Source organism: Apis laboriosa, unplaced genomic scaffold (genome assembly GCF_014066325.1).
Source record: "Apis laboriosa isolate Shangri-la unplaced genomic scaffold, ASM1406632v1 scaffold112_cov148, whole genome shotgun sequence".
Lineage (NCBI taxonomy): Eukaryota > Metazoa > Arthropoda > Insecta > Hymenoptera > Apidae > Apis > Apis laboriosa.
In genome coordinates, this window is record NW_025220865.1 from 5,874,344 (window position 1) to 5,898,903 (window position 24,560).

The window sequence follows — 24,560 nt, forward strand, 5'->3', positions numbered from 1 at the left end:
ATATGTATATAAAAATTTTTGACATATCAAAATTTAAAAATACATATTGAAAAATATTGAAAAGAATTAATATTAAACATAAATTATTTTTATATTTTATGTTTTTTATTATCATTTTTATTATCATTATATTGATATCAAATATTTTATAAAATTGTTTAATAATATAATAATAATAATAAATCATTTTAAATTTTGTTTTTAAAAATCTAATGAATTCAACATTTTTAGATTGAATTGGAAAATTTAAATGATGCAACAGATGATATAAATAAACTTGAAACTGAATTAGATGTAAGTTATGTATGTTTTATGTAAGTTATGTATGTATGTATTTTTTTTACATTACATAATATATATATATATATAATGCATATTGAATTAATACTTTAATATAAAACATTAAAAAAATAATTATAGTTTATAAAATTAATACAAAATATAATATTTATTATATAGGAAGCTCATACTGCTTTTAGACAATTATTATCTGAAACCACTAAAAGATTAAAAGATATATTAAATAAGGTAGGAAATAGTTATGTTGAAAAAGCAAGATGTTATTATGAAGCACTTGAAGTAGCACGTCAAGCTCAGGTGAAATATTAAAAATATTTGTTAAATTTTGAAAAATAATTAATTGAAATCTTATTTTGAATAGATATAATATCATGTATAATGTCATTGTAGATAAAATGTCAACAACAAGCTCAACTATTTCAAAGAGCAAGTGAAATTCATGCAGCAGCAAAAGAAACTGTAGCATTAGCTGAAAGTAGATTTATGTCACATCAACATGAATGGAATTTTGATCAAGCTTGGCAGGATATGCTAAATCATGCAACTCTTAAAGTAATGAAATTAAGAAAAATTAAAGTAATAAATTGATATATAAATTATTATATATTAAAATATATAATAAAATATGATATAATAATGAATATAATAAAATGAATATAATAAATAAAATAAGTAGAAAATAAAAATTAATTAATTTCATTAATTCATCAATCATAATTATATCATAGGTTATGGATGCTGAAAATCAAAAAGCAGAATGTGGTAGAGAACATTATAGGAGAGCAGTATTATTTAATGATGCTGAGAAAAAACTACTACAATTAGAAGAAAAACATCATCGTTCCATAATAAAAGCACGACCATATTTTGAAGTTAAAGCACAATGCGATCAGATGTTAGCAACTCAAAAAGAACGAGTTGAATGTTTACAAAAAGCAATACAAGATGCAAAATCTAATTATGCCACAAGTCTCCGTAGATTAGAAGAAATTAGTAATCAAATACATCAACAGCGTCAGGATTATGGTACATATACTGCTTAATATTATTTTAATCAATAATTTCATATCTTATAACTTTAGATTAAAATTATACATATATTAAGTATATCTGTTAAATAATTATATTTATACTTTTAGATTTTATAGCTAATGGACCGCGAGAACCAGGTGTTGGTGCAGAATTAGTTAGTCCGCAAAAGATTTCAAATTATGATATAGAATTTAATCAATCAAATAGCAATAGAATAAAGGATATTATGAATAATCAAATGAAGTATAATAGAATACAAGATTATGATGTTAGTAAAAGCTTCGTAATCTTTTTTTATAATAAAAAATAATATATTTAAAAATATCAATTTTAATTAATTAATCAATTTATCAATTTGTTATGTTGCAGAATTCTTGTCAATTACAAGAAGATATAGAATATCTTGGAAAAAGATCAGTTGATGGAAGTGAAGCAATATCTTCTCAATGGGAATTAGAACTAGAAGCTAATTTAGAAAATTTGAATAATTTATCTCTTGAGAATTCTATATTTGATCATGATAGTAAAAATGAAAGTACCAATTTACATTTTTATAATGAAGAGAATTCAAAATCACATAAGTTTTTAGAAAAATTAAATTATAAATTTTCACAAGATAAAGATCTGCAACCAAAAAATCTGTTTAAAGATTTTAAAACTTTGAAAAATCCATTTGTAAATAAATTTTTAATGACATATTTTGAAGAACCAAGTAAGGATATGTTAAATGATTCAAAATTAAATAAACATAAAACTAATATAAAAGATAGTAAATCAAAATCGTTAAATAATAGTCCTATGAAAATAAATATATTTAATTTAAGCTCAAAATTCATGGAAAAGAACATACATCAGAGAATAGCAAAATATGTGCCAAATAATGTTTTCAATTTTGGTTTTAGTAATAATAAATCTCAAAGTAATAGCGATCTTAATCTATCTTCGAATCTTAATACTAGTTTTATAGAAAAATATCAAAGTTTTGATAATATTATAGATGATAAGACTGAGAATTTCAAAGATAATGTTACAAATTTAAAATATATACAATCGTTTATAGTAAAAGAAGTCAATGATAATGGCCTAAATGTTGCAACAAAATTGCAAAATGCACAATTAATCAATTCTAATACCGTAAATTTACAATTAAAAAGAGACATGATATCAAAAAAAAAATGGTTTAGATCTAATTCTATACAATTCTTACCTTCTAACATTAATTCATCACCAATAAAATCAGCTGTATATTTACCAAATGAACAATCTTCAAATAAAAATTCATCTTATTCTAGTAAATATTCTGTTTCAAAATTATCAGAAAAACAATTAATTATTAACGATTTACCATTATTATCACTATTTAAAAAAGATAATTTATTGGTCAATAGTAAAAGTATTAGTATGATTAATTTAAGTGAAAAACAGAATTTTATATCATGGGATGATTTACATTTAAATAATATAAAAACTTTAAGTTCAGAAATATTACCAAATTTAAAAGATAGTTCATTTTCTAAATTTATAAGTTAAAGGTATAATCAAATTAAATAAATGTGATATATTAAATATTTCATAATTTTCTAATAAGTTTAAACATAATTAAAATATATTATTTTTCGTTTTAATTTATATAAAAAGCTTAATAATATCGAATAATTATATAAATTTTATTTGACAAGTTATATGTGTATAGGATATTCTTTTGGAAACATCCAACATCGATATCTCGAAAATCATATATTTTCGGGGAAAGGGTTGAATTTTCAAGATATCTATGTTGAAAGTTATTCAAATGAATATCCAATAAAGTAAGTATAAATATAAATTATTTATTAAAGAAAAATAAAAAAAAATTAAATAATTATATTATGTTAATGTAAAACATGAATCTCATGTATCTTAACTGCAATTGATTTAAAAATTGTACAATATGTTTTTATATATGTACATATAAGAAATGAAGTTATGTCAGAAAAATTATATATTTATGATAATATTTTTTTGTAACAAATACATTATTTCTACTTGTATTCAATTATGCATTAAATTATTTTTCATTATTGTTTCATTATGTTTAAAATTATGTTATTAATTATATATACTCTTTTTATTCAATTCTATATATTATTAATTTTCACATTATAATAAATATTATATTTTTTTGAAATTTTTTTGAAATTTCTCGATCATTATAATAATAAAATTTTGTATTAAAGAATTTATTTAATTTATTTATATTATTAACTTTATTGTTATTACATTATTATATTTAGAATGTTATTATAATACTGGAAAAATTTATTAAAGTATTTATAAAATCCCGAAAAAATTTTTACAGATATTTAATTTTGCTAATATTACTATTAGCATATTATACTATTGACTTTAAAAAATTCTATATATTGATATTCTAAGTTGAATTATGCAATATTATATATATCAAAAAAATTAAAATTTATATTGAAAAAAGTCTTTGTTAATTATATTTCCAAAAATATGATAAAAAATAAATATAATTATTACATAATAAATATAATTATTATATAATTATATATATTAAATGTTTATTGTAAATTAACAATTACTTTAATGATAATTTTGTATTCATTTAAAAAAAATTTTAAAATGAATTTCATTTTAAAAAGAATTATTAATAAAAATAATAAATAAAATTTATTTTATGCATTACATATAAGATATATTAATTAACTTATATATAATATATATTCTGTATATATTATTATATAATATTCTGTATTATATTTTTAATCATATTTACAAATATGTCAAGTTATCAACGATCAATGGGTTATTAGCTGTGAACATAAAAATCAATACATATAAATGTAATTAACAGTGGGACAAAGATAGATTTATATCTTAATGCCGAATTTTTAAATAGAGATATTTACATAAACATTACATGAAATATAACATTAATTTGTTAATTTTTTGCACATACGTAATAAAATTGCAGATGATGTAAATAAAATAATATATTTAAATTTCTTATCTCTTATATTTATTGACATATTTAAATTTATAATCTAAACATTGAATTATTCTTTTGATAAAACTTTGAAAAGAGAAGATTTAGAATAATAAAAATTTAAATAAAACTTTACAAATAAATATAATAATATAAATATAGATAAAAATAGAAAAAATGATAATAATCTAAACATCGAAAAATACGCTTTTTTCAAAGCCTAGTTTTCAAATATTTGAAGGTATCGAAAAGTGACAAAGAAGATAGGTGTCAAAATGGTTTTTCAAATGTAATAAGCAAATCATACGTATCGCAGTTTATCTCGTCAATGTACGTGAAACGTTTTTAAGTAATAAATTGTAGCGAATTAAAAACACAAAAACTTTAATAGACATTTTATATACACATTCAAGTTATCTATTTATTCGAAAATATTATTGAAACTATTATATTATTTATAAACTTATTAAAATCAAGAGAATTGAAAAATATTCATATTTAAAAATAATTATTGTGAATACGATATTGAAGGTATATTTGGTAATACTTTCTAATCTGGTAATTATCTAAATTTTTCATTGTAAAAATTTGTCATGATTTTAAATTATGTACATATTATACATATTAAATTATTTTATTTTTCATATATTAATAAATAAAAAAATGGTAAAAAAGAACTTATAACATATATAATAACATATATAATAACTCAATTAATTATATATATATATTTTAAATATAAAATTAAAAATAAAAATTATTTTATAAATAATTATTTTATCTTAATTTTTTTAGTCATATATTTGCTAAAATTTAAAAAAATTATTATTGCTTCATATACATATATTGAAAAAATATAATTTATGAAATATATTTATATTTATATATTTATCTTAATATTACAAAAAAATAAAAATTATTTTAGGAAAATATTTAAAAAAAATAAAAAAATGAAATTAATAAAACTTATAATAATATTCGTTACGTTTTACAGTAACAAGAAGTGCGTTATTACATACAATAGGCAAACATTTAGAGAGTTGTTCAAAGTGATATACGAGCTGACCCGAGAATCCAAAGAAAAGAAAATGGATAAAGAAAATCACCGAGTTAACAAAGCAAACTGCAATTCGATAAAGAATCAGAACGAGGCACGTGATTTAGTATTCAAGGGAGACGAGATTCAAAATTGTGAATAAATAGATTGATCCATTTTAATTTTTTACCATCAATATTCTATTTTAAGGAATAATTTAAATTATTTTATCGTATATTTATATTTGAAATATATAATAAATTTTTTTACATATTTCAAAAAAACCTTTTTTTTATAAAAAATATTTATTATCTACATAATACAGTTCATAATTTATTTAAATAAAATTATGCTATAATATCGAGAATTGGAAATAAATTGAAAATACATTTAGATTAAAACCTAATTTTGTTTGAAGTATATGAATTTTTTGTTTATTTAAAGAATAAATTTGAAAATAATTCAAGATATGTATACTTAGCTTAACGTAAATCGCAATAGAATTAAAGAGAGATTATATTTTGAATAGTATTTTTATTGCGTGATAGGCAGAAAAAATCCGAACTAAAAATTATAACTTACAATGATTACATGTAATAGTAGCATGAAAGAATTTTTTCAGCGTGCAGAACTGAAAGAACAAAATGATGAAAAGAAGATACAAGAAAACAAAAATTTTAGAAGTGGAACAACCAAGGAAAAAGAAATAAAAAGCGAAGAAGATATGAAAGAAGATGAAGAATTACTGATACCACATGGGAATACGATGTTTGGACTCTGTGCTATTTGTCATCTTGCTCTTGGAAATATAAATTCTAATTTTAGTCAATATATTCCTTGTTCAAAGGGTCACGCTGTGTGTCAACGTTGTATTCAACACTTTGCGCTTCAATCAGGTTAATTAACATAATCTTTTCAAATTAATAAAATAATTATTATTAGTATATAGAGACATTTAAAACGGGAATATGATTATGAATATCTCATTCGTTTTTGATAATAAAAATAAAGTTTTTGATAATAGATTAAATTTTACTTGGAGAAACATAATCTGACATTAATCATTTTTTTTTATAGAAGAAATAAAAAGAGTAATTTTATTTTTTAATTTTATTTTTTTTTAATTTTTTTTATTTAACTTTTAATATTTCTGTGAATATTGTCAAATGAATACTATGATTTATAATTAATGATTATTCAAAGTCAATTACGATAAAAAAATAAATTAATTTAAGAAAGTCTTCATTGTTATATCATTCTTATAATTATTTTATGTATAAGAATCGTTAAATAATGCTATGCAATAATATACAATAATATGTATTTAAACTTCATATTGTACAACTTAAAATTCATATCTATTCACAAATATTGTTATTATTTTAAGATATATATATCATCGACTAAAGTATGGATTTGTAATATTCATTTTGCGAAACAGTACTAGAGAATGTAGAGTACGATATGAAAGAAGTTGATATGATTTTCATCTATGATTTTGTCCTAACAAACAATATTAATTTGTTTAATTAATATATTAATAATATTTGATTATTTTTCAAAAATAATTTATTTCTCATTTTAGTTGATTTTGAATAATGTTGAATAGCTATCAATAATCATTACATTCATCTTAAAACATCTTGTCAGAATATATTATTCCATTAAAAAAAAAATAAAGTTGATAGAAATAAAAATTATATATTGCAGATCCTGGCTGTATTCTTTGTCATGCACAGTATCAACAATCAAATATAAATTTATCGCGAGAAAGTAATGTTAGTTTGAATTCAATATACACGCATCTAAAGAGAATGCAAATTCCACGACAACAATCGGAATATTATTCGAAGCATCATCAACATTTACAGCAATACATCCCTATTGACATTGAACAATCATATAACAAGTCTTGGAATCAAAATTATCCATGTGCAACACAAAATATTGAAAGAAATACATTAGGATATTACAATGATTATTTTGAAGAGATATCTGATTATGATCAAATTAAAGAACAAAATAACATGCGCGAACAACGAAACAAAAATTGTGACAAACAGAGACGACAAAGTTATTGTAATTTATTTAAAAAAGGAAATACAGAGTCATATATGTCTGAAGCAAAAGTTAGCGGACAAATTAGCGCAGAATGTTCTCGAAGACCGATTCGCTGTCCACGAGTTGATTGTGCCATAAATGTAGCTTTTTCAGCGTTAACTCATCATTTCATTTTTGATCATCCAGAAGTACCTATCCTGAATGTAGAGCCAGGTATTAAAAGTACACTCATCGTCAGTTTTAGTGCCCTATCTTCCAATTCTAGTAGATGTCTGGCTCTCCTTTTAGTTTCCGGTAAACTCTCGTGAGTATAAATAAATATATTTCATTTAATATAATATTCAAAATTTACTGTTATTATAGAAATAAATCTTTTTCATTCAAATATAAAATAAATAAATAAAAATGAATGTTAAGCATTTGTATATTTAAAAAAATCATTATCACTATTAACAATATAGAAAAAATAATTTAGAAAAGAATTGAAAAAAAATATATTTAACTATATCATTTTATTATATTTATATTGAAATGATTTCTATGACTTATATATAATTTATTTTGAAATTTTGAATTAATTTTCTAATTTCTAATTAAAATTTTTATTTTTTTCAAATAAATTTTTTTTATTGCTAATAGTAATAAAAAGATTTTAGATATAACAAGATTTTAGATATATAAAAAGACATATAATATTTTAAAAATGCAATCAATTTAATATTAAATTTTTACACTAAGAGAACCTGTTGCGAGATTGTTTAATGGTAGTCAAATCAACCCAAAATATCGAAATCGTTTACCATTACCAGTATTAGCTGCTCGGCTACATTGTACAGATCAATGCATATCTAATGACAAGATTAATAAAAAGAAAAATTTTCGTGAGAAAGATATAATTATCGCTTGGGTTGCTGGGCTGGATATTGGAAATACAAACAAACTTTTATGTAGTATTCAGGTATATTATATAATTTTGCTAACAAACAAATATTTAGTTAAACAAATGATTAATATCTATGTACATAATAAATGATATGCATATTCGACTACTTTCATAACAGGCTGTAGACAAGATTGATAATGAAGGCTTACGTTGCCTAACATATACAGGTCCAGTGAATTCATTAAGAACTGCTCAATGTCCTCAAGACATTTTTTCAACAGGTGATTGCATAGTTCTGCATGAAGGTCTTCTCAGTCACATTACATCAGATTGTGCTACACTCAATGTCAATGTTACTGTGCATTAAATATATTACAAATGTGATATATTAAATTAAATTTCAATATTACTTAAAATGTCTATTAAAGGCGGGAATAATACTTACATAGAAAAAATCATACCTTTGATGTATATCCAAATTTTGGGTATCGTTTGAAGTGTAATACTATGTAATAGTATATTATTATTTGAATATATATATAAAATGTTAGAGAAAAGTATGTTTGATATGTTATAAACTCGTCATAGCAGGAGGCCGAGCATACGCTTTTGGAATAAATCCATATTTACGAGTTTTAGGCGCATATGCCCACAACCAACCATCTACAGTTTGATTTCCTAAATCCGCATATATCCAGTCAGCTCTTCTCACAGATAAATCATCTGGCGCCTGCGCCTTATAATCGTAAAGTACCACTAATTCCGTGCCATTTGTCTCATCTCGAAAATCTCGTAAACCTTTTTGTTGTAATGACTCATTTCCTGACATATTGTTATTTGCTTTTCCTTGAAATGAAATAATATTTAAATATATTATTATATTATAAATATATTATAAATATTATATATTATAAATATATTATATTATTATAAATATATAATATAAATATAATATAAATATAACTTAAATAATAATTAAAATTAATCGGATTTAAATATAGAAATTAAAATTTTATATTATCAAATATTATATATTATCAAATATTATATTTTATATTATCAAATAATATTATATAATTAAATTTGAATTTAAATTTTCTTGTTTTATTAATTTTAATTTCTATTAAAAAAAATAAAACCAACCTAAAGCATGTGTTTCTGTAGATGTAGTAGCTACAGTAGTAGTGGTAGTAGTTGTAGTAGTTGTAGTTGCATATGAATGGAGAACATGTCCTGGATAGACAAATCCTGATGGTACAAATCCTTCATTACCATCACAATGTCTTAGTACCCAAAACCAATCAGGATCATCTCGATTGAGTACAGTTACAAATTCACCTCTTTCTACACTAACATCATTTTCATCTCTAGCCACAAAGGTGTAAAGTACAATGTACCTTCCAGCTGATGGATCCTATAATGTATACGATACAAATATGATGTAATATTTGTTTAAAATTATTATAAAAATTATATTTTGTTATATTTCTAATATCTTATATTATAATAAAATATTATTATGTAATTAACTTAGAAATTATTATATAGATATATTATATATTAATAAATAAATTATTTTTATTTAAATATATAAAATAAAAATATTTGTATGTACCTTAAAAAAAGGATGTACATCTGGCTGAGAGGATATAGTTTGAATAGAATTTTGAGACTGTGTAATGTTAGATCTATTAACATTTACATCAGCAGTGGTAATATTACGAGTATAACTTTCACAATCTGATGCTGATCCAGTATCAGTTTGTTGTGCATCTACTGTTTGTGAACGACCTGTACCAGTAAAATCACAATCAGTTTCATTAGATCTTGGCAATTTTTTTTTTACATTGTTAAGAGTAGCAAGTGTTAATTCAGCAAGCTGAGACGTATAAGGTGCACAATATGAATGTGGAACAAAACCTTCCATACGTGTATCAGCTGCTATTACGTATACCCAATCATTCTCTCTATATAAAACATTTACAACCTAAAACATGTAAAAGAAAACAAAACAAAATAATACTGATGAAGATGCAATATATTCAACATAAGAGAAGAAATTAAAGTTAAACTTATATTTGTGAACATAAAGCAAATACAAGAACATAAAATTAAAATAAATATATATTAGGTTATACATATATATATATTTTAATCTTATTTAAAAAATATATAGTAGAAAAAAATTGCTAACCTGGCCCCGTTTTACTTGAAGTTCATCATCAACACATGGTGTAAAATCATGAACAATAACCATTTTACTATCTGGTGATAGACCATTTTCTTTTTCTATACCTACTCTAACTAATGTTTCAATACTAGCACTTCCTGTTATACGACCAGGAGGTAATGGTACTTTTGTTCCCAAACCAAGACCTGTGCCTCCTGTTCCCGTACAATCTTTCTCCAAATTGAAATTATGTACTCCAGCTGAAACATAAATTTAAAATTTTATTTTTCAAAAAGATTTTATTTTTTTGTTTTTTAACTTTTCATTAAAAGATGAGAAAAAAATTATAAAATATATAAAAAATATTATAATATAATAATATATTAAAAAATTATTATAAATTATTATTAATTAATTAACTATATTTAATATATTACAATATATATACAATAACTATTATTTATTAATATTTTATTAATATTAGTTCTCAATAGTTTTATCTAATATATTTTTATAATATTTAATATATAAAAAATATAGAACTATAAAAATGTATATATATTATAAGTAATATATATATATTACAATCATATTAGATATAATTTAAAATATAATATACAATATATTATATGTATACATATTTAAATTTGAAAAGTTTTTCTTCTATTCAATTTAATATTTTATTACTTACGTTTCTTTTTCTTTCCTCGTCGTATACGAACTGGACACAAAAAAGCCATTCTGATTTTTTAAAGCTTAGCAAAATTACATTTCCAGAACATGAATCGTTAAGATTACTGAAATATTACTAGAGCAACGCATAACAAGCAGAGGCATATTAAACATCCTAAAAATTATGAAATCTTCTCATACCTTAAAATTAAAATTAATATTTAATACATTTTAATATTTACAAGTATGAATATATATACAATAAGGACATAACGGTAAAATCTCGAAGCAGAAATCCAATTAGTCCTTCGTTCTCCTGAAGGATTTTTGATGAAACTGAAATATAGATATTTGTAGTCGTAAATGCAACAGGTAGACGGCGCTTCAGCTATATTTTATAACAGTATGTCAAATGAAAATATTCATTTATAAATATACATATATACATTATTAAAAATATATATTTTTATGAAGAAGTTAAAAAGAAGAAAATTATAGTTATAATTATGATTTATATTATTACTAACAAATTAATTATAATGTTAGTAATGATTTGAACATATAAATATTTATTGTTTACACTCAATAGATTATTATGGATTATTAAATATATAAAAATATTATTTGGTAAATACATTTGAAATTAATATATGTGTATATAATTATGTATATAATTGCATTTATTATTATATGTTATGTTTATGTTATTATATGTTATTATTAAATTTATGATGCCATATTAAATGAAAATATATTTTTTTTAGTATAAAATTTTATATTATATTGCAATGTTTATTTTTGTACAATTAAAAATTTTAATAATATATATTTTTTAGTTTAATACATTTTATTAGATTCATATTATTTATATTTATAACATTGTATTAAAAATTAAACAATTTGTTATTCAATTTTTTTTTACCGATATTTAAAAACAGTAAAAAATTTAAATTAATATTTATCATTTTTAAGTATATAGATATATATAATAAATTTTTAAATAAAATAGATATTTAATATTGCAGTTTTTCATATTAAAAAACAAATTAAAATAATTATGTGAATAATAATATATATAATAAAATAATATATAATTCCAAAATTTATCTGCAATAAGTATTTTCTAAAATAAACTATAATAGATAATTAATAAATATCATCTAATTAATCAAAATGAAATATCCATAAAAAAAATTGTTTTATTATTTTTTAGATAAATTTATATGCTATATAGAAATATATGTAATGAATAAATTAAAAAAAAAAAAATCAAAGCATTAACATGAAAAAATTTTATTTAATCGAAACGTCGTTTATTATCTCAATTAATATAAATGACGATAATAGCCTTATCTATAACAATTTCGCTTCATATACATTTAACAATGAGTATTTTTTTTGGAAAATAATTATATGTACATTTACCCTACAATTATGCCAAAAATCAGATCACTACTGGATCTACTTCATATCCATCATTAAATATCGATTCATAAGAATATGGAATTCGTCGTTCGAATACAGAAATTCGATTATACAAAATTCAGAATAACGTTAAAGTGATTAGAAAATTGTATAACGTTAAATGGTTCTAAATCGCTTTTTTTTTATCAGTAGATAATATTATTCAAAAGTTCAACGCTATATAAGTACGTCATCAGGGACATGGTCTTACATATAGTAAAGATTTTGATAGTAAAACATTTTCGAAAGTCTTATAGTTAAGAAAATTTAGAATATTGGAAAAGACATCCATATATTCTTTCTTTTTAATTTTTTTCTTTGATGTAAAATATATAAAATTCAAATGAAACATTAAATTTTGTACTTTCATATTGCACTTCTTTTATGTATTTAATTTCTTAAAAATATTTATTAATTATGTAGTATACGAAACACATTTATTCTAAATCTATTATGTCATCTATTGAAGAGTAATAAGTTAAGAAAATAAACTATTGATAGAACATGCACGAGATAATTTACACCCGAATCTCGGGACATTTTACTAGCATAATACATACCACGTCCCCATACAAATACAAATTTTTTTCATATTATTATTAATTCATTAAAATAATCAATAGTTTTTAGTTATTATTTATCTCATTGATGAAACAAATCTATCGTGATATCGAAGTCAATTTGAAATAAAACATTCTATTATATTTGAAAAAATGTGTACCTACTTATATATTTTATCAAGATCAATAAACATATTAAATAGTTATTATTATTAAATTCATCCATGAAGCAATATTTTACACATACTCTATATAAATATCACGTATAAGATTGTTTAATTCTATGAAATAATTTGCAGTGAATATAATATTTTATTGCGTTTGAATATTTTACATAATGAACGCTTTATTTATATCACTCAATAGTTTATTTTCTTGGATTCCGATTCATGGATAAAGACAAAACAAGATATTGAAACTCGTTCGATTAATATTTCATACTTCTATGTCTAATGTGAGCACAGAATTCTATTATAGCCTAATATTTGAAATGAAAATCGAACAAGTTTTGAAAATATTAATGCATTAATATACGCATATTGAATACAATATCGCATAAAATATTGAGCGTATGCGTAGAATAATGCAATAATTATTCTAACTACTATTCGCGCACGCGTTTCATTTTTTAAAATTGAACTAAATATATCATAACAATAACGATATTTCTTATTTATGAATACTCTGATAACATTTCATTTTTATAAATCACCCTAATCAATTAAGAGCCAATTGGCAGAATAATATTTATTCGAACGAACGAAATCCACATTAACGCGTTGCGTATCGTGCATAAATGTTAATAAAGTCAGGCGTCGCATATTATGTATTTATTTGTAATTTCCCATTTTAACTTAAAATACATCACCCACACACACACAATTCAAAATTAAAATAATCTTTAGTCATGGCAGTTACATGATCTTATCGAAACTTTATACGCAGATCTCAAATATATGCAAAAAAACTAAATTGTATGCGATTTATACGTGTACTATTTACCACATATTGTAGATACCCATAATAAACTGAGTATATGAAAATCATAAATTATTACATTGTTCACCTTAGGTGGGATGCTTATATTATTACAACAATACGATGTAACATACATGTCATATATATTGACCAAGTGTTATATGGAGTATAATAATGAATGTATTTATCCTACATAATCAATTATATTATACACCTTTATCAATTTTTTCTCTAACAGATTGCTTTGAAAATTTATGATTTACTTGTATTTAAAAAGCGAGCGATATGAATAATAAAATTGAAAATGGAAATATTTTACGCCTTGTGCTTTATGATACAAGAATTACTGGCACTCTTATTATGTTAGAAAAATGTATGTGATACGAGATCTTAGAAACAGTCTCGAAATATGTGTATACGTATATTTTAAATACACAACTGTATAATTAATATTTTTTTGCTACGTCATATGTAAATATGTTTAAGATTTATATTATATTGTTCTAATATATACTTGATACAAAAAGCTTTTAAAGCTTATAAAACAACCTTTCTATATTTAATTTTTTCAATATTTTATATGTTCGAAATATTTAACTATAAATTTAAAAAAACAAATTTACATTTTATATATGATACGAATAACTATATCTTGAAATTTTTAAATTTCGATTCAAATTTGAGAATTTATATTCAAATATTATGCAAATGTCAGAAATTTTGAATTATGTGAAACAAATAAGATAATGAAGAAAATTTAAGAAAATAAAGGAATACACAAACGTTTAAGAAAAAATTAATAAGATTAAAAAATATATGTTGAAAACATATATAAATATATATATTTTTTATATCTTTATATTTCATACTCATGTTCTTTCATGCTTAGATGTCTAATATATATCTAGGTATATCTCTAAATCAGTATTGGTTTTTTTAAGGATATTTGGAAAAAAGTGTTGCTTCTATTATTGCATATACATGCTACTACAATGAGCAGAAATGAAAATAACATTTAATAAAAATCACTTGTGCTTATAATTTCATTTTAGAAACAAAATTTTCTATAAATATTAATTATATTATCTTCATACAAATTAATTTTTGATGTAAAAATATTTTTAATAAATCACATTTAATTTTCCAAAACCCATAGGGTCAAAATTTTTAAATTTTATATTTAACTAAAATGATATGTAGATACAATGTTACAAATAATTCATACCAAAAAAAAAAAAAAAAAAAAAAAAAAAAACAATCACATGATTTCATATATTTTTTTTTATAATAATATTCGTTTTCATTTAACAATTCATAATGTAATGAATCTATGTTTAAGAATTTAGAATTAATTTCATATTATATGATAACGAAAAATATTCAACATATAAAAAAATTAATAATCTTCCATATAAATTAAATTTCAATGATTTATTATAATATTATTTAAATATAATTTAATGATTTTGAAATATATAAATAATTAACGTATTTTATTTTTAATCACTCAAATTAAGTTTATTAGCGAAAAATAAAATTTCATTATTTAACGCTATAAAGACCATAACTAAAATATAATCGAGATTTCTGATATTATGGTGTAATACGAACTGCTGAAATACACCTAGATTTCTGTTTAGAACATTCCTAATATAATAATATAGCACCTAAAGATTTTTTGTACTTTAGCAATATTTTGCATGATAATATTATCAATATAAACATACATCTATGATACTTGGATCATATTTACATTATGCAATCATAACTATAAAAAAAAGTAAATGGAAAGCAATCTAATCTCTTATTTTCTGATCGCTGTTTAATTTAGCAATTAAACAAATGATCATAAAAATCTTTGTGATGTGTGCATATTTAATATACACAAAAACTTATTTAAAAACCATTAAGTATAGTTATTAAATGGCATGATAAATTTTAATTAACTTATGTTATTTTTCTATATATTACAATATCTACATTCGATTTTAATTAAAATCGTTATAATCGAAATATGATTACAATAAAAATTTCAAATTAATGATTACAACGTTAAAGGCTTTCTATTTATCACATAACCTAAACAGTTTTTATTTATTTAGAATTTATCATTATCATTATAGCTATTATTAAATTTAATGCATGCTTATCTGATAAAAGATGAGCATTGCAAAAAATTGCTGAGCAGTTTTGTATTAAATAATTTAAAAAACTCTAATCACTAATTTTATTCTTTACTAACAGCTAGAACAACAGGTTCAGACTCTTTATTATTTGATGGCAATATAGCTTCTGTTTCTTCACTACCTTCTGTGCTATCTGCTGCACTTGCTGCGTTCACTGGTTCCTCCTTTTTATCACCATCATTAGATGATTGTATTTGTTGCATTTGCAATTGATTACGTAATCGTAATATTTCGCGTGCGTCTGAACGTCGATGGCGTCGTAATTGTGCATTTTCTGAAACTATACGCCGTGCTAACTCCAGAACATCTTGTGGTACTTCCAAGGCTAACAACCTTTCTTCTAAATCTATTGCTGCTGTTCCTTCAGAATCAGAATCACTTTCTAGCGAAGAAGTTCCAATTTCAGCCAAAGGTGGTTCTATATTTATTGTAGAAGATGTTACAGCAGCACTACTTTCTTCTTCTTCACCAATTTCTTGTTTAGGTTTATGAGGCAGTTCTTTTTGATTATTTCCAGACTCATAAGAAGGGAATGCAGAATATACGCCAATACTAGATCCAGAACTAGGAGATGTTTTCTCAGATTTGATATTATCTGATAAAATATCTTTCTTCTCATTAGAACTTGATGAATGTTGATTATAACGTTTATGTTCATGATGATGTCGCCGCTGATGATGAGCAGATGGTGGAAGTACTACAGGCACAGATGGTGCAGGTATAGGTGCTAAGGCTACATTTGGTTGAAAATGTGGTTCAAAACGTTTACATTCAGAAAGAGGAACCACATGTTCTGGATGTTGTAGTACAGGTGGACCACGACTAAGATATGCAGGCACTAATGATGAACTGTTATAAAAAGTAATAGACATATATAAAATGTCAATAAATAAAAAAAAATTTTGTTTATAAATCTAAATGTATTTATTTAGTATACTTACTTATCTTTATGCTTGCATGTATTTGTAGTATTCCATGGTCTAAAAGCTGATGCTCCTCTAGCTGCTAATTCAAAAACTGCCCATGACATTTGTAGATATGGATCAGTTGCATTAGCTACTTGTGATACAGGATGATATATGCCTAAGCCATTTCCATTATAAATTGCAGGGCAATCTTCTCTTCCTATATCTTTCTTAATTCGTTTTAATTTTTCTGAATCATGCTGCAGAAAAAAGTGCTTTATTTGTTTTTGTTTTATTTTTCAATACATAAATATTATAATAATAATAATATTATAGAATTATACATGATATTAGTTTATATTTAACATATAAAACTTTTACTTTTCCCAATTATATTATTTGTAAATTTTTAATTATCAATAAATAATCCATAAAAAATATAGAAAATTTTTTTAATAATTTTAGTATGAAAATAATATGAGAATACCTCTGATTTTCGCTTGGAACTCAATCTAAGATGTTTTTCTTTCAATTCTCGAAATAAAGTAAGTGATTTATTATAGTGTTCTTGATCTCGTGAAAGTAATAGATATGATCGCCAATTTGCAGAATCAAAGCCCCAATGACAGGTACGATTTTCAAGAGATCTATGAGCATGTCTAACGAAACGTTGAGGTGAAAATTGACAACCACATTCAATGCATTCTATGCATACCGAATCATCAGATTCAAATAAACTTGGATCAAAAATGCCTTTACATTTTCCAAAACACTCATGATACACCTTAAATTTGACAATAGATTCTTCATCATTATCATTTTTAGTGCACACTTTCTTTTCAATATTATCTTGGGTTTGACCAATTTGAGAAGGATCACATGATTCTGTCCGTAAAAGTAAAGCACTGACAAGTCTTTCAGCATCTGTTTGAGTGATAAGGCCACAGGAAGGAGCATTGCGCGGCAGAATTCCTGAATGCTTAAGTTCCTCTAACTGATCTCGTGTACATCGTGAGCAATAAATTTGTAATTCATCGCAAACTTGATTAATTTGATGAAGGGAAAATTCTTGCAAGACCGTATTTAATATTTGTGGTAAACATAACCTCCTTTCGCCCCCTACAACAAAACATGATATTCTTTCGCCTTCTAAAATTGTTTCACATCTTTCAGAACAACTTTGGTCAGGTGCTGTTAAGATAGGTATTTGAAATTCTAATTCTCTCTTTTCGCAAATGTTTTTCGACCGTTCCAATTGCGGATCTTCATCTGAATCTTCCAGCGGTTGATCCGTTCTGCGTATTTTACAAGGCCTGATGGGTGCTATAGATGAATTATTATCCTTTTCAGGATCTTTTATTGAAATCTGCTCTGATACTGAATCAATGGCACAATTACTCGACCGGTTTGAAGGAGAGTAACAAGGTGTTTGTTCTTGTAATAGACTTTTGCAGTCCATACCAAGCAGGGCCGAACTCGGACCCTGTAAACTTTTCACAGCTGATAATTGATATGTCTTTAAGACGGTCTTCAATTGCGGGCTATACGATTGATTGTTCGTATTGCCGGGTAATAATGTCTCCATTATTTTTATAGTATATGAAAAGAGTCAAGAGAATAAAACAGATTCGATCGTTGTATGAAATTTTCGAGACAACTTGTAACATACTACGCTATTTTGTACAATTCATAATACAGATGTATTTACATCCACAATATAAGAAACTTACATGCGTTCACTTTGCCACTCTTAATCGAAGTATTGTTCATTTAGCACATATTTCTGATATATAAGAGAAAAATAGCACTAAGTAAGGAAAAGTATAAAGTGTTCATTTTAGCCAATGCGTTCTCTTTTAGCACGCGAATCGAGAGCAAGCTTAACCCGTTCATGTGTCTTTTTCTATGTCTATTCCCCTTGCTGTAATATTATATTCAACTCAACGATTTGACTATTATCCGCAATCTATTGTCCATTGCAATGTTGCTTCCATGTACATGATAATTCGTTCTTGAACGAGTTTATGCCACTTTGAATAAGTTTATATAATTAAGATATCTTATTCTTATTCAATTTTCCATTTATCACACTTTATTCGTTTTCTTAAAAATTCTTTATAAACACTTTGAACGAAACACGATTATTCGCGATTGCTTTTTCTTTCTCTACCTTTTGCTGATTTCATTTGCATATTTTTTCATCTTTCATATTATTTTAATACGAGTTATATATTTCCTCAAATAATGCATATTCATTGTTTCGTGAATTTGGTTATCACTATTGTTCGTTTCTATCCTCACTGTCTTTGATATTATCGTTTCTATCGTCGCTACAATCGCTATCACGATCGCTACCGCGACCGCCATTCGACCGCCACCGCCACAGCTATTTCTACCACCACTGTCGCTGCCGCCACCGTCACAGTCACCGCCACCGTCGTCGCCACTGTCACTACACTGTCGTCGTTACCGTCGTTCACTATGACGATCACCAACAATAAATCAATAACTTATGTTATTAATGCTATTTGTTGCAGTAATAAAATTGATAATACGTTCGATTGATGAATATTATCACCATGATGAGTGACACTGTTAGACAATGGATCGACTCAGTATACCACAACCGAGTAATATTGATCGCACACGGAGTGAGAAATGAAGAACCACTCAAAAAGATATTATTTTTCATGGCATCATACAATGTCAATTGCAAACAATGTCAAACCAATGTTAATTATATGCACTGCAATCATTCGTTGACGATACGTTAGTTCAATTCAATGTTAATGTTTATACTCGCACTTCTCATGACAAGACGTTCTCGTCGATTGCATGCGTGTATTCTCTATCCCTCCCTCACTCCCGCTCTCCTTCCCACCCTCCTACAGTATGTCTTTTTTTGTGGTACAAATACTCCACCTTGCTTCTTTTTTTTTTTTATACACCTATACACGTACACTATAACTGTACGCGTATGTAAACACAAGAAGATAGCATAAGACTCTTAAAGGAGTATACGCGTATCATTGTGTACTTTTATAACCATACAGAGCATTGTACTCTTAATTACATACAATTTTATATATGTATGCTTGTGTATATAATTGTCTTGAGCACTCATATTTTTGCTTAACTACGTACAATTATCATAAACTTTACACGAATTCTGATACTCTTTCACAAGTATCATGTCGTCAAGCGAAGTTCACTATATTCTTTACTAACACCGCTTTTTCCACCAAGCCAGCATAACGCTCGGCCTCCTACCGTGCTGTGTGCCTACCACGTTAGCAGTTTCGTATCTATCGTACTTTCCTATCTATCAAACCAGTGTATGATATATACATGTATATATGTATGCACGTTACAGATCAGCTCGGTTAATCGCGTTCGCTTCCAAAGGATGTGAAATGGTTCTGTCTGCGTATCTATGGGTTGTGGCATAGTATCGGTTGATCGGACGACAGCCGTGATGGCGGGGTGGCGACGGCTAAGTATTTAATCACGTGATCCCCCCCGTCAAAATAGCCTACATGTTACTACACCCACATGGACAGAAGTGCTTTTATTCCGCGTTCATTGTCAGGGCAAACTTAACACGTGTTGTACATATACATTATGATTTCATTATGTCAATAATAGTTTATTTTTTGTGTAAAAAATAAAAGTTTTTTTATAATACAGATTTAATAAGTTTACATAAATCATATGTTTAAATAAAATAAAATTACATTTTATATAAAATATATTGGCATAAATATTATTTTTTTGTTAATATATGAAGAAATTGAAACAATTATTTTAAGAAACAAAATATAGTTATAGAAAATAACTTTTAGAAATCATTGAAATTATGAAATTTTACTAATAATTGTTTATTTTAAAATAGATATTATTTATTTGATTTTAAATTAAACATAATGTTAAAAATAATTTTTTTATTTATAATTTCAATAAACTTTATTTATGTATTAAAATCATTTATATAACATAAATAATTTTTTATTTATAAGTTTCTCATATATTTAAGTATTATAAAAGGTATACTTACAATAGTAAAATTGTATCAAAATAGCAAATTAAATATATTTATAATAGATTTTTATACACACTTATTTTTAATATTCAAAATACTAATTTTTTTAAAATAAATTATATAATATAGATGAAAAAATATATATACATATATACATAAATTTATATATATATATATATATATGTATTTTTTAAATTATATTTTAATATTTCTAAGAATTTTATTTCATTCTTATGATATTTTTTTCTTACTTTTTTTATTTATATACAAATCTTTCTAGTCTCTATATTCCTTATATTAACACTGTTTTTTTCAGAACCATATAATACCACATAATACATGCTGATTTCTAGCATGTCATTCAAAATAATAATATGAATCTATAAAAGATAATAACAATTATTGTTTATATAAATTCTATTTGAGTTTTTTTACTTTTTTAGATTTTTCTTTCTTCTTATATTTTTTTTTATTTTCTTTTGTCATTTTTTTCTTTTTTCGTTCTTTATTCAACTTTTTTTTTTCTTTTTTTAATTTCTCATCTGAAGACTCATCAGAATCATCAGAATCAGAACTACTTGAAGAGGATGAAGATGATGTACTTGAACTAGAAGAAGAAGAATCTAGTGAAGAATGTGAAGCACTTTCACTTTTATGTTCTAATGTAGGTATTATAATAGGTTTTGGATGAGATTTTAAATGCTCTCTTAAATCATCAGTAAGACCACCTAACCCAATAGATGTGAAAAAATTTATCGCAAAACGAGTATTTTTAGGATCATCTCTAGGAAATAATCCTTCAAATGCATGTTGTAATGTAATATCTTTCACTCGTTGATTAAGTTTAGATAATCCCATGTATTCAGAAAGCTCTTGAAATAAAATTTTAATAAATATTCTATTAGAACTTGTTGTATCTTCTTCAGTTAGTTTTATACAAGATAATACTTCCCATGATATAGAATCAGTAAATAATAAATGAGCAAAAAATTTTGACACATTTCGTAATTTATTTGTATCTAATCTATGTATTGTATGATATGAATCTTGAAAAATTTGCTCGAATGGTGTAACATATATCTTATTAATTGCGCAAAAACGGCCAGCTAACAGTCCAAAAAATTTTTCATATGTTCTCATTTCTGCACAACAATCTAGGAACATATGACAAAGTTCAGTTTCCTGACCAGGTTTTAATTGCATTTTCATTAATTTATGTGCACATTCTTCGAAATCAAGCGAGGAATGTATGGTTAAATATATTGTACGTCTTAAAGCTGTTAAGTTTGTTTCAGTGTTATCTACAATTACACCTTCTTTCCCTTCTGTTGCAGCAGTACTACTATCTTCATCAGAACTTTCTTCTTCATCATCTTCTTCTTCATTTTCTGAATCACTAATATCTGAACCTAATATTTCTTTACTCAATTGTTTGTATTTATCTTCATTATTTATATATTCTCCATCAAATTTAAAAACATTCAATATATCTTGAGAATCTGTTGCTTCATCTAATGTTATTAAATGAGTAAATTGATTTTCTTCTTCCACAAGATCAAGTTCTTCTGCAACAGCTTCATGGTCTTTAAATCCATCTTTCCGCACTTGAAACATTACTTCAATCATGTATTGAACTCGTTTATCTAATTGTCCTTCATGTAATATATTTCGTAACATTTCAAATATAGCTTCAATACCCTTTCTTGAAACTTCCGTCAATTTCATTCCACATTCTTTTAAAAATGCAATTGCAACTTCTACAGAATCATCTGTTGGTGTTTCCACTAATAAAGTTAAAATTTCTAACGCTACAATCTCATGAGCTACTCTTTGATTTACTAAGTGTGCTATAAATGTTCCAGAAGATATGCAAAGAGGTTTATCATTTCTTCTAAAACCACGTTTGAATTGTATTATAAGACGTTTCAATATTAATTCTCCAATATTTGGAAATTTAGAATTAATAATTGCTGTGAGAGCTGCATAAACAGATGTAAATGTAGGTGATGCTGCTTGTGCTTGTATGATAGATCTAGCAAGTAATCCTCTACCTCTAACAATATTTTCTTTTAAAAGTTCTCGAGTTATAAGTCCAATATTACTGACATTAACTTTATTAATGTAACCATGTATAGATTTTTTAAGAGCTTCCCATGCAATACGTTGATATGCAGCTCCTGATTTGTCAGTTATTTCTGCCTGCATTAAACGTAATTTTGCAGGTGGTATATATGCACCACCTGTTCTTGATGTTAATAATTCAACAGTTCTATTTTGTCTTTCAATCGCTGCATCAGAAGCATTTGTTTCTTTTTTATTTTCCATTTCTTTATTTGTAATTTTACTTTCTTCTATCTTTTTTCTATTTTCCTTTTCATAATCTCTTGTTTTCTTTAATTTATGTCGATCATGTGATTGTATTTCTTTATTGGATTCATCAAAATCATAATGTCTCTTATAAGAAAGATCTTTTTTATTATTTCTATCATCATAATAATAACGATCACGATTGCGATCTCGATCTCGATCTCGGCTTCGATCACGATTACGTTCACTATTTCGATCTCGATTATAATCTTCTCTAGAATGTCTATGATTTTCATAATTATCTTTGTCTCGAGTAGAACGCGATCTCTTCATTTTGTAACTAAAATTTGAAAATAATGACAATAAGACACTTTTAGAAAAATTAGAATAATAATTTTATAATTTTTTTATAATTTAATAAGTGAATAAAATATACTTACTTAATGATTTTATTGATCTTAATGTTTTGAGATTATAATTCAAGGTACTATATAAAAATAACCTCACAAATTTTCTCAAATCAAACACCCTTTCGTCTCTGACTAGATGTAATGTTATTCTGTAACTGTGTTGTCAGTTTTGTCAAAGAAATTCCCTATTATAGAGAAAGATGGCGTAACAAAACAATATATGTTTATTGCGACATCTATATTTTCTAAATTGTGATCGAAAAGTAAAATTCTAAAAAGAAAGTATAAAAAAGAAAAATGGAAGATAACAGCATTGAAATCTTCATGCGAAAGAAAATCTCATTTTCTCATTTTCAAGAAAATGATTCTTTTTGTATTTTGCTTCCGCAAAAAAGATAATATAATATAATATAAGATAATATAATATATACACAAATGCAAAAATTGTTTAATTATGCAATTTAATAATGCAATAATTTATATATAACAAATTTAAATTAGATATATTTATACGAATATTATAAGGTATTTATCTCTAAGATATTTTGTAATATTTGCACTAAATATT

General features: G+C 24.3%; 5 protein-coding genes across 8 annotated transcripts; 2 read left to right on the forward strand and 3 right to left on the reverse strand.

Moving 5' to 3' along the window:
- Nucleotides 1-237: 237 nt before the first annotated feature.
- Nucleotides 238-4,176, forward strand: LOC122714312 (uncharacterized protein PF07_0086-like; the record flags this gene model as incomplete). The annotated part of the gene is made up of 7 exons (XM_043935560.1): nucleotides 238-294; nucleotides 460-597; nucleotides 691-852; nucleotides 1,029-1,326; nucleotides 1,440-1,600; nucleotides 1,702-2,836; nucleotides 4,124-4,176. Coding segments are annotated over 7 exons (2,004 nt in total), but the record flags the coding sequence as incomplete, so codon positions are not given.
- A 1,559-nt stretch (nucleotides 4,177-5,735) lies between these two features.
- Nucleotides 5,736-8,668, forward strand: LOC122712853. Its single transcript, XM_043932809.1, has 4 exons — nucleotides 5,736-6,253; nucleotides 7,068-7,722; nucleotides 8,157-8,376; nucleotides 8,480-8,668. The coding sequence occupies exons 1-4, from the start codon at nucleotides 5,941-5,943 to the stop codon at nucleotides 8,666-8,668; spliced, it is 1,377 nt and encodes a 458-aa protein (XP_043788744.1). The 5' UTR covers nucleotides 5,736-5,940.
- On the reverse strand, nucleotides 8,360-11,508 carry LOC122712857 (SH3 domain-containing protein Dlish). Of its 4 annotated transcripts, none has more exons than XM_043932842.1 (7): nucleotides 11,404-11,508; nucleotides 11,163-11,318; nucleotides 10,496-10,731; nucleotides 9,917-10,288; nucleotides 9,445-9,715; nucleotides 8,747-9,147; nucleotides 8,360-8,657 (listed from the first exon to the last, which is right to left on the reverse strand). In XM_043932842.1, exons 2-6 carry the CDS (start codon nucleotides 11,209-11,211, stop codon nucleotides 8,873-8,875), a joined length of 1,203 nt encoding a protein of 400 aa, XP_043788777.1. In that variant the 5' UTR covers nucleotides 11,212-11,318; nucleotides 11,404-11,508; the 3' UTR covers nucleotides 8,360-8,657; nucleotides 8,747-8,872. The 4 variants fall into 4 exon arrangements, with proteins under 4 accessions (XP_043788777.1, XP_043788758.1, XP_043788767.1 ...); XM_043932823.1 differs by having other exon boundaries at nucleotides 11,386-11,497; XM_043932832.1 differs by having other exon boundaries at nucleotides 11,163-11,344; nucleotides 11,418-11,480.
- A 4,612-nt stretch (nucleotides 11,509-16,120) lies between these two features.
- On the reverse strand, nucleotides 16,121-20,054 carry LOC122711644 (ski oncogene). The gene is made up of 3 exons (XM_043930641.1): nucleotides 17,724-20,054; nucleotides 17,273-17,496; nucleotides 16,121-17,180 (listed from the first exon to the last, which is right to left on the reverse strand). Exons 1-3 carry the CDS (start codon nucleotides 18,819-18,821, stop codon nucleotides 16,373-16,375), a joined length of 2,130 nt encoding a protein of 709 aa, XP_043786576.1. The 5' UTR covers nucleotides 18,822-20,054; the 3' UTR covers nucleotides 16,121-16,372.
- Nucleotides 20,055-21,546: 1,492 nt separating this feature from the next.
- LOC122712500 (pre-mRNA-splicing factor CWC22 homolog) lies at nucleotides 21,547-24,152 on the reverse strand. Its single transcript, XM_043932227.1, has 2 exons — nucleotides 24,023-24,152; nucleotides 21,547-23,922 (listed from the first exon to the last, which is right to left on the reverse strand). The coding sequence occupies exon 2, from the start codon at nucleotides 23,913-23,915 to the stop codon at nucleotides 21,693-21,695; it is 2,223 nt and encodes a 740-aa protein (XP_043788162.1). The 5' UTR covers nucleotides 23,916-23,922; nucleotides 24,023-24,152; the 3' UTR covers nucleotides 21,547-21,692.
- Between the last annotated feature and the right edge of the window lie 408 nt (nucleotides 24,153-24,560).